Source organism: Galeopterus variegatus, unplaced genomic scaffold (genome assembly GCF_000696425.1).
Source record: "Galeopterus variegatus unplaced genomic scaffold, G_variegatus-3.0.2 Scaffold1773, whole genome shotgun sequence".
Lineage (NCBI taxonomy): Eukaryota > Metazoa > Chordata > Mammalia > Dermoptera > Cynocephalidae > Galeopterus > Galeopterus variegatus.
The window spans coordinates 244,110-255,821 of record NW_007727884.1 but is presented as its reverse complement, the minus strand read 5'-3'; the positions used below and the strand labels follow the sequence as shown (position 1 = coordinate 255,821).

At 35.5% G+C, this 11,712-nt stretch overlaps 1 protein-coding gene across 2 annotated transcripts in view; it reads left to right on the top strand.

The window, feature by feature from the left end:
- CLHC1 (clathrin heavy chain linker domain containing 1) overlaps positions 1 to 3,377 on the top strand; it is a 61,111-nt gene extending 57,734 nt beyond the window's left edge. For both annotated transcript variants that reach the window (XM_008578839.1, XM_008578838.1), the window contains exons 10-11: positions 1,340 to 1,519; positions 3,063 to 3,377. In XM_008578839.1, the coding sequence (XP_008577061.1) occupies positions 1,340 to 1,519; positions 3,063 to 3,259 (377 nt within the window). In that variant the 3' untranslated portion in view covers positions 3,260 to 3,377. The remainder of the gene's footprint in view (positions 1 to 1,339; positions 1,520 to 3,062) is intronic.
- The last annotated feature ends 8,335 nt before the right edge of the window (positions 3,378 to 11,712 follow it).

Sequence of the window (11,712 nt, the reverse complement as noted above, 5' to 3'; positions counted from 1 at the left end):
TTCTCAGGATCGCGCTGTCTCCTGGCACGGCTGCTCCAGACCCGTCGCCATCTTAGAATCCCAGAGTTTTCAACTGCATAATATAATCCATTGAAGATGCACAACTTAGTTTACTTCGGAGACTTACGATCCAGGAAATATAGTTTCTGAGGCTGAGAAGTCCAAAGTCCATCTGGTGGTGGCAACAGTGACCTGGGAGTCTCCCATTGCAAGATGGTGGAAGCAGAGAGAGCAGAGCTACACACATTATATATAATTTTGGAGGGACAGCACTGTAGATTGGGAAGGGCATGGACTTTGAGGGTCAGATAGACTGTTCTACTTTATGCCATGTGTATAATTCAGGGAAAATTAACTTCTCTAAGCCTGTTTCCTCACTTGTAATATGAGAATAATAATTCCATTAACTGTGAGTATTTAATGCAATGAATTTAATATATGTAAGTTTCCAGCACAGTAAATATGTGTTTAATAAGTACTAGACTAACTTGTATTGCCTTTCAGAGTGCAAATTATGTTTATGGTAGTTCTTGAAAGTCTCTCAGAAGTTATTCTGAAAAATACCTCTATTGTAGCCCAAGAAGCATATTTTTACTTTAAAAAACATAGAAAGCTAACACAAAGTTTATAAATTTAAGAATACAAATCATAATTGTAGCTTTAGAATCCTTCAATAATTAACTAGTAGTTTAAACCATATGAAATTGCTCTTTTTGGGGTCAAAAATTGTCAGATGTCGACAACTTCGTATGGCTGAACCTCTAGCTACTTGAAATAGCTAATGGCATCTTAAAATCTTTATTTCTGAATTTCTAAGTACTTGATATTTTTAGGAAAAAAATTACTAAGCTCCTTTTTCTGTGCATGGCGTAGAAAGACAATATACTCATCAGAAATTGGTTCAAATATGATCAACAAGGTATATAATGTAGTATTAGATGGAACCTTAGAAATTATCTCCAATTATAACAGTTTTCAGATGTGAACAATGAGTTTCAAAAGATTAAGTGACTCATGAAACTATGATTAGAATTCAGGTTTCCTGATTGCCAATCAATATCCTTTTTATTATACTACATTTCTTTTCATAATAGTAATTTGATAATTTTTTCTGATACTCTTTGTTACGGATACTTCTCCTTTGTTTTTCACTATGCTGAGTGTGATTGTTTTTTGATTGGGGATAGTACTGAGTTAGGGTTGGAATGGGTCATTGAGGGCTTTGGAAGGATTGGAAAAAGAAGTGTTGATTGGCAGGTATAGACATTAGTTGGTCCTAGTTTCTAGTCAATTTATCATACTGGGATGTTGAGATGTAGTTTTTCATTTTTGTTGTCAGATGACTTGATGCAGCTAATAACGTTATGTCCTCAAACTGAATTAATTCAATGTCTCACTAAAGAATGGAATGGGAAACCACCATCTTTATCTTTTGGTCTTGTTGTACTTCATCTGTTCTCTGTAGATATGGAAAAAATTGGTATTAAACTACTTCAAGAAATAAGTAAAGGTGGAAGAGGTAAGTAGAGTTAAACGTTGTCGTGAAAGAAATAGTAGTGGGTTATTTGGGGAAAGGTTTGAGATGATTATGTATGAGTTAACTCAAATTTTCCTTAGAGTTCCATCTTAGCAAGAGTTAACTTCAGGAGTTTTTAAATGTTAATGTTACCATGTCAATGATAGGCTGTTGGCAGTAGTATGTATTTCTTGAGGGAATTAGAATGAAGAGAGAATCTTCATGAAGCCTTAAGAGAATGTCGTAATAATTATAGTAGCTAACACTATTCTAAAAACTTTATATATATTAATGTATGCATATATTTTCCAATCTTTTATATGTATTTTAAATGTTATTTAGAAATAAGCTGTATATATTTAATTCCTAAACCAAATCTGTGCATCTTTACATTTGATATTTACTCTGAACCTAATTCTGCAGTGGGATCAAGAATAACTAATTAAATTTCACTTTTTCCCCTTTTCATTAACTTAATATAGGAACTTGAGCAAACAACTTGATATTAAATTATTGTCTGGGGTCAAGGAAAGAATGATAAATTACCTGAAAACATATTTGGGAAGATAATTTTATATTTTGAAATTATAATTATAGGTATCAACTAAAATATTTTATTTGCTAGGAAAATACTTGTGGTAGAAATAAAATACTAGTGATGACAGTATTCTAAAAAGAGATTCTCTTTAATGAAGTACTGTAAGTAATGCAGGTAATAGATAAGAAATGAATTCCATAAGTTGATAGATCCCAAAGAGAGTCACTATAATTGATTTTCTTTCTTTCTTTTTTAAAGATGACCGGTAAGGGGATCTTAACCCTCAGCATGGTGCGGTCCTCACCACACTCAACCAGTGAGCGAACCGGCCATCCCTATATAGGATCCGAACCTGTGGCCTTGGTGTTATCAGCACTGCACTCTCCTGAGTGAGCCACAGGCCGGCCCTTATAATTGATTTTCAAAAGTAAATAATACCATTAGATTTTTTTAAATAAACAAAATTATTTTATTTCCTTTAGAAAAATATTTGTTATAGAAGCCCCATCATTAAGAGGTCTTCATCTAGAGATATGATGGAGAGTTTGCCAAAGAGTTTTTAAAACCCTTGGGTCAGCACTACCAAGCCACTTACAAAAGCATTTGAAGGATCATGAAAACTCAACCTATAGGTCCTCAGTTATTTGATAGTTTCTAGTGGTGGGTTATAGACTCTGTGAATAAGGATAAATCCACATCCTTCACTTTCTGAGCTCCCTTCCTTCAACATATGCTACCTTATCAAGAAGAAGATGACTGAAGCAGTGTGGAATGTGAGAAATGGTAGAGGGTTGAGTTGAAATATGAAGAGGTTAATGATAAAGGACGAGAAAGAACTAACACTTGAATGGACTGAACACTCCATATGTGATATCATTAAACTAATGGGAATCAGGCAGAGTTTAATAGTAACTAAATTGAAATTATGTCCTTTTCTATTGAAGAATTGCTAAGTGTGGATTATCCAATGAGAATAAGTGCCATATTACAATACTCTTTTTTCCTCAGATGCAGTGGAACATCTTGTGCTAAATGATTCACTTTGCTCTCTAGAAACATGGGAAGAAATGGCAAATATATGTTTACAGAATGGCTTTGACAAATTATCTAATGACATTATGTCCATTCTTCGATCTCAGGCTGGAGTTACAGAAATTTCTGAAGAGGATGATACAGTCAACTTAATGGAACATGTTTTTTGGTAGTTCTATATCTTAACCAGTTGAGGGAGCTTGCACAACATTTTATGTATTTTGTTTGGGCAAACTGATTTTGGCATAACTAACATAAATAAATGTAGCGTATGAAGCTCTCAGAAATAAATCACACTTTTTTGTTATGATGACATTTAGATTTGTCCTTGAAACAGTTATATCATTGCTTCCTTTTCCCTATATGGTCATATATGGTCATTTCTTATAGTGAATCTTGATAAAATGTAAGATTATAACTTTATGTCAAACAGTGTAGGTATTTCTATCTAAGAGCATAAGCTAATTCCCAGATACATTTCTCCTGGTGATCTAAATTAATAACAAAAACTGAAGAAGGTGTAGGTAGTATCCTGTCTGTTAGACAATCTTCCCAAACATCAAATGCTATAAGCTACATGCTACAATCCTTGATGTGTCCTTTTTTTTTTTTTTTTTTTTGGAAGAGAAGAAGGATGTCATTTCAAGGTGGGACTTGCTGGCAAAAACCTAGAGCAGTGTAATTTTGTATTGCCGATTTAAATACGTGCCTCATGCTTTGATATGTATAAATATGGCAGAGCTTAGGCTTCTGCTATAAAAGTTGGGAATCTTGATATGTTACTCAGGGAGAGGACCAGCCAAATTTTGTATAGAAGTAGACCTGAGTTACCAGTAGGCGTGGAAAATGTGTCATAGGAAGTAGTTTTGGATGATTTAAAGTGTGTGAGTAAGTATTTTTGTTTGTTTGATTTTTGTTTTGATTTGTTTTGTTTTTGAAAGCTGGCCAGTATAGGAATCGAACCCTGTTTAGAGCATGTTATCAGCACCATGCTCTAACCAACTGAGTGAACTGGCCAGCCTCTAAGTATTTGATTTAAAACTCAGAGTTCTATGCCATCAACAGGTGTAATATTCAAAAAATTTAATGATCAGTATGGCGTAGGCACCAATCAAGCAGAACAGATACCCAATTAATGAGAACAGCTTTCAGCTCTTATGTCACACCAGAGCATACCAGCTGAATGTCTGCTTTGACCATGGAACATGTTAAAAACAAGCTGCTATCTGAATAAGAGCAAAGAGCATAAATTTTCCCATCCTAAATTTAAATTGAATGTAAATTTTTTATTTTATAAGAGGAAAGAATACGAAGTTGGATTCAGACAACCTTATGTTAAAATTCTAGTTCTACTTCTTACTCATTTGTAAATATGGGCAGTAATAACTCCTCTAGTTTTGTTGTGAGGATTAGTGATAATGTACGTGATAGTGTAAGTATATAATGTAATGGAGGAACTTAGTTTATACTTAGTTTATACATACTAAATCCCTTATTTCTATCCATTTATATTTAGTCTTCAAAAAGTTCGTGGAAAGATTAGTATTATCTTTTAATTCTATTTTTCCATGAGCATTTTGAAGTACCCGCACATAATTATCCTTCTTTGTAGTATTTGATATATTGGTATAACTTATTGCCTGTATCAAACTATCCACCCTCAGGGTTGCCTGTCTTGTCTTATAAATCCAGAAGTGTACTGGGTGAGTTTTTAATTTTTCCATATAGTGCTAAACACAGTACTGGACAATTATAATTTAGTTTTCTAAAATATAATATTTTTACTGAAGTAATACATGTGCATAGTTTAAAAAGCAATATATTACTAAAAGGCTTATAATTAAGACTATTTTGATTTCTGACCTTCATATTAGCTATTAAAGACAACAGATGAAGGACAGAAAAAAGGAAGGGAAAGAAAGAGGGTATTTCAGCAGCATTGATTATTTATGTACCAATGGCTTAAAATTTTTTTTTTCTTTGAGACATGTATGATTGATAGAAAGCTATTATGTGTCCATTGACAGAGCTTAGGGAAAAATGTGACCATGAAAGCCAGGAGGATGAAGTAGGTATATAAATCTGGAGAAAGCTTGAAACAGCAGGTGTTGCTGTTATTCTTTTAATTTTGCCTTGGCTTTAAAATGTTTTTCCTCCGTTCATTATTATTCCTTCTCAATTAGCATTACCTTTGGTAGCTTTCCCAAGGAAAGTGAAAGTTGTCGAGTGAATATAAATTAAAATGCCTGTAGATAGAACACGGAGTTGGAAAGAAGAGCAAGAATATATTGTCAAGTGGGGAAGGAGAAAGAATCGAGTTGTTAGCTATGTAGGGCTTGGAAGCTGTGAGAACCTCCCTGCAAGCTACACTGAAAGAGTTATAACATGGGCTTGCAGCACAGAAGCCTGCGTTCTAGACCAGCTCTGCTACTATCTAGCTTTGTATCCTTTTCCATCAGTGGCTCATTCTTTTTTTTTTTTTGGCAGCTGGCCAGTACAGGGAACTGAATCCTTGACCTTGTTGTTACAAGGCTACACTCAACCAACTGAGCTAACCACCCAGGCTCTCTTTTCCTCATGTTAATGATAAATTTATTTTAACTAGATAATCCCTTATGTCATTTCCAACTCTAAAATTCAGTAATTCCAAAAAGGTACAAATTATTTCCCAGTACTTCTTGACCTTCTGCTTAAATTTGAAATACTAAGATTCAATATTAGCATCAACAACACATACTGAATACCTGTTTTGCATACAGTTTCTGCTATCAAGGTTACAACTTCAATGGGAAGAGAGCATATTTGTTTAAATTACTAACAATAATTCCTTAGTATCATCTAATATCTAGTTCATGTCCAAACTTCACCAATCGCTTAAAAATGCCTTTTTGCATTTGAGTTCTTTCAGTCAGAAGCTAAACAGTGTTCCTTTGTTCTACTTAGTCTCGGCATCTAGAGTATGTCTTTTCTCCTCTCTTTTTACTCTTGCCATTGACTGCTTGAACTAGCTTGGTTGTCATGGGGAATGTTGCGCATTCTGGATGTGCCTGATTACTTCCTTAAGGTATTATTTAACTTGTTCTTCTGTTTCCCGTATTTCCTATAAGTGGAAGTTAGCTCTAAAGGCTTGGCTAGATATAAGTTCATTATTACTAAGTTAGCAAGGATACATCATAGGTGATGCTGAGTTCTTCACATTCAGTCGTGTTGTGAGGCACAGAATGTTTGCTTGTCTCATCCCAGTGCTTTTTGAGATAGTTAAAAATCCTTGACATGGCCTAAAAAACCTTGTATAACCAGGATTCCAGCTGCCTCTTCAGCCTCATATACTACCGTGTTCCTCGCTTTCTTTGAACCAGATACTTGCCTTCTCGTAAAAGGCTTTAAAATATGCTGTTTCTTCTACCTAAAAGTCTTGTCTCTTTCTTCTTACTTCAGATTTCAGCTTAGATAAAATTTCCTCAGCGAAGCCTTTCATAACTTCCGTAATCATGCTAGTTTTCCCTTTTATAGACTGTCCTTTATTGCAGTTATCATCGTTGTAGTCAGGGACAATGCTTTTTATTGAGGTCAAGGACAACACCTTTTGAGGGAGTTGGGGGATGGGAGGGGGCAGTTTACTGTAATTAGTTGCTAAGGCTGCTGTAACAAAGAACTACAAACTGAGTGACATTACCAGCAGAAATTTATTGTCTCAGTTCTGGAGGGTGTTGCCAGAATTGGTTCCTTTTGAGGACTGTAAGGGAAGAATCTGTTCCAGGCCTCTCTCCTTGGCTTGTAGATAACCATCTTCTCTATGTCTCTTCACATTGTCTTCTCTCTATGTGTGTCCGTGTCCAAATTTCCTCTTCTCCTCATAAGGACATCAGTCATATTGAATTAGGGCCCACCCTAATGACCTCATTTTCACTTGTTAACTTGATTACCTCTGTAAAGACCCGATCTCCATTGGTTAGAGTGCTGTATTGTAATACCAAGGTCAAGGGTTTGGATTTTGGATCCCCACACTGGCCAGCTACAAAAAAAAAAAAAAAAAAAAAAAAAAGAATTCGAAGTTTTAGATGTACTACCCTGATAGTTCAGGGCCTTGAGATATATAATGGAAATAAAAGGGTTATTATTTTGCAATGGGAAGTGTAACCATTCTTGACAGAGTAAAAACCTATAGGTTACAGACATTTAACATTAGGGACTTATAAAAGCACTAGGTCACAAACCAAGTTTCAACAAATTTTTAAAAATTGTCTGAAGTACTGGGTGTTAGGACTTCAACATGTGAATTTGGGGAGGACACAATTCAACCCATAACAGTACTATTATGTCATCAAAATCAAATATACTACTAGGCATGAAATAAACATTCAATAAACAGTGTTGAATGAATAAATAACAGGCTGGACCTGGTATCTTTCATATTTAATGCCAGTCTTATAAATTAACTTTACTCTTGCTTTTTTTTTTTTGGTAAATTTTGTTGGTATATAAACATACATAAACACAATTACATCATACATTCTGAGAAATGTACAAATTATAAATGAATGTAGAGTTCAATAATTTTTTACAAAGTGAAATCCATGTAACCAACCCCCAGATAAAGAAATGGAACACCCTGGAATCCTAGAAGACTCCTTCTAGTCACTAATATCCTCCTCCTCAAAGTAGCCACTCTCCTGACTTCTAACACTATCGATCAGTTTTGCCTGGTTTTAAATTTTACATAAATGTATTTATTCTTTTGTGCCTAACTTCTTTTGCTCTTTATTATTTTTGTGAGATTCTTCCATGTTGTGTGTAGTCATTCACTCTCATTACTATTTATTATTACATTGTATATCACAATTCTACCATAGATGGACATTTAAGTTATTTCCAGTGATGGGCTAATACAAATAGTGCGTCCATGAACATTTGTATATATGTCTTACATGTAAACATATGTGTGCATTTTGTTGGATTCCTGCTTTGTTTTCTATGTTATATATTGATGGGTATATGTAAGGTCACACTAGTAGCTATAATTTTCAGGGTCAGTGTTGCATTAATGTTTGATTTATAACATTATTCTCCTGTGAGCTATAAAGAAATAACTAAAATAGAAGTTCTGTATGGGGTTAGAAATAGCCAAGATTAACCATATTTTTCTTTCCAAACCCATGGCTTTTTTTGTTTTTATATGGAGTACCTCTTTGCCTCCCATGCATAATGGCGAGAAAAACATTCTTTACATGCTCTTTGTGTGCCAGACACTGTGCTAGCCATTTTAATATATACTCATATTAAATCTTCATAAAAATTTTGTGAAGTGATTATTATTGTCTCCATTTCTGTAGGTGAAGAATAGGGAGATCAGAAGGTAAAGATCACATAGCAAGGGCTATGATGAACTAAGGTTCTTTGACAGTGGAAGAGAGGAAACTATTTCTTCTGGGGTCTGAAAGATTTAATTGTACTAGTTACATTTTTGTTTGAATTATTATAGTCAAGCATTTGTCAAAATTAATTTCCATTAATTTCATTCATTTGGAAAGGTTTAGAGATTTTCTGAAACAAAAACATAATCTAATGAAAAAAACTTTCTAAACATTTAGGACTTTTCTTAAATCTTGGATTAATTTAGAAATGACTATAAAATCAATCACTTTTTTTTTTTTTCCTTTTTGTCTTTTTTCGTGTCCGGCAACGGATCGCAACCCTCAGTGTCGCGCCCATACCGGACCAGGACCGGCAACGGGATCGCAACCCTCGGTGTTACATCCGTACCTCGCTCAGCCAGTGAGCGGGAACCGGTCTGTATGTGGGATCCGAACCCTCGGCGGGAGCGCCGCCACGCTCCCAAGTGGCGCACTGTGCGCCACCGGGCCGGCCCAAATCAATCACTTTTTAAATTTTAAAATAACAAAAGTTGTTATTTTTTAGGTGCCTGGAATTCTGTTAGATTGCTACGCATATGTTAAATTAAAAATCAAAGTACAGGACTCAGTTATTTTTTTGAACTTTATCCATTGCATAGAAAACTCATAAATTTGTTCCATTCTTTCTCAGATGATAAAGCATTTAACAAAGTTAAACCACTAAACACTATCAGACATTCCTATAAAGTTGTCAATTTGCTAGTAGTTATAATTTGTTGTGTTCTTGAATAAAAATATAGGTATGTAATAAAGATAACAGTTATTTATGTAGATTTTCATTTTTTTTTAATTTATTTTTTAAAAGATGACCGGTAAGGGGTTCTCAACCCTTAGCTTGGTGTTGTCAGCAACACGCTCAGCCGGTGAGCAAACCGGCCATCCCTATATAGGATCCAAACCCGTGGCCTTGGTGTTACCAGCACCGCACTCTACTGAGTGAGCCACGGGCTGGCCTCATTTTGTTTATTTTTATTGTCAGTTATATTTTTTATTGGGAATCTGTGTCAATCTCTCTTTGATATTCTTTTCCTAGACTCTAGACAAAAGGTCACTCTAAAATATCTTTAGAGGTCTGGTACTACTGTAAATGAGTAAAATTTATCACAGTCAGTGATAGGGAGATCTGGGGACTTTTTGAAAGAGATAATTGTGGTAAATCCCACCCAATATTTATTTTTTAATTTTAATTTTTAATTAATTAATTAATTAATTAATAATTTTGGCAGCTGACCAGCAAGTTTTTATATACAGGATTATGGACTTGGTATTACCCTCACAGAAGCTGGAAATGTAGACTTGATGCGAGAAGACCTGATTTTCAGAGTACTGTGTGGGCCAAACAAAACATGTCTACAGATCAAACTTGTTTGACCTACATGCCACCAAGTTGAAACCTCTGTCCTAAACTCAGGAGGCCAGATTTAATTTCTTGTTTCCACCAACGTTAAACAAACCTTTTTATTTATTTATTTTATTATTTTTTTTTTGAAGATGACCAGTAAGGGGATCTTAACCCTTGACTTGGTGTTGTCAGCACCACGCTCAGCCAGTGAGCGAACCGGCCATCCCTATATGGGATCCGAACCCGGGGCCTTGGTGTTATCAGCACCGCACTCTCCCGAGTGAGCCACAGGCCGGCCCTAAACAAACCTTTTTAAATGGATAAAGGAAGTAAAAACTACTGTGCTCTCTCATTCAGAAAAAGCTGCTGCAGAGTACCCAATTTACTGATGTGCTGGTAATACAAAGGAGGATAAAGGTAAGAGTTATATGCATTGCCAATCCAGTATGGAGGTCATTTTAATCTCCAATGCAGAGGAACTTGGAAGGTAGCTGATATGGGTTGAAAGTGTCCCCCAAAGTTTCATGTATAAGAAACTTAATCCCCGCTGCGACAGTGTTACGAGGATGGGAAATTCTATTACTATAATTTAAGGATGGGGCCTTGAAGAGGTGATTAGATTGTAAGAACTGTGTCCTTGTGAATGGATTGTTCCATTCGTGGAGTAATGGGCATGGTTCTGATAGCTTTATAAGAAGAGCGAGTGAGGAGCTTAGCTTTCTCATTTGCTCAGCCATTTTGCTACATGATACTCTGCATCTCTAGAGTCACCATTAGGAAAAGGCCCTCACCAGGGGTGTTCCCTGAACTTTAGATTCTCAGCCTCCAAAACTGTAAATAAATTTTACTTCTATATAAATTACCCAGTTTCAGGTATTCTGTTAAAAGCAACAAAAACAGACTAATCCGTAGCATGAGGGTAATTTGTGGAAGAGGAAAAGAGACACACTCCTTAAGTACTTTTGACACAAGAGTCACCATTAGGAAAAGGCCCTCACCAGGGGTGTTCCCTGAACTTTGGATTCTCAGCCTCCAAAACTGTAAATAAATTTTACTTCTATATAAATTACCCAGTTTCTGGTATTCTGTTAAAAGCAACAAAAACAGACTAATACGTAGCATGAGGGTAATTTGTGGAAGAGGAAAAGAGACACACTCCTTAAGTACTTTTGACACCTTTTTCTCCCTCTCTAAAGAGTTAATCTATCAGTATCCTTCCCCAACTATATTACCATAGAATGGTTAAGTAGCAGAATTACAGTTTTTAAAAATAGGCTACTAAGACACATTTTGAAGATTTCCCTACACAGATCCTTGTCTCTATCCAGTTAGCTGTTTAGTGGAAATTCCATTTTGTATGTGGGGGTTTGCCATTATCATGTTGTATATCAAACTGTCTGCAGCAATAATCACCACCAGCCATTTTCAGTCCTCTACGGAGTGCATACTCTACCTTCAAGCTCCCATGTGTATTAATGTGTTAAGACCACTGAGAATCCGCCTTTTTCACTCAAGGAACAGTTTTATTGGTTATATTTTGTTATTTTGTTTTCTTGGGTCAGATTATAAAGATACTATCATAAATAGGGCAAGCTTTAGTTGGATTTTTGCTTAACACGTGCATGTCATCCTCCGAATCTTTGGCTGTACACAGATCAGATGTCCAACAACAAATCCCCATTCATTTTCTCCTGGAACTCTTCCTTCACCACACACTGTTCACACATTTTGAAAGCACAGAATCAATGTGAGAATGACCATTTTGGAAGCAGCTCCCACCAGTGGAACTGAATTATTGAAGATTTTTGCCAAGTTACTTAAATGGCTAGGCATTTGTGGATTAATGATCATGGGTCTTGAATTGAAGGCC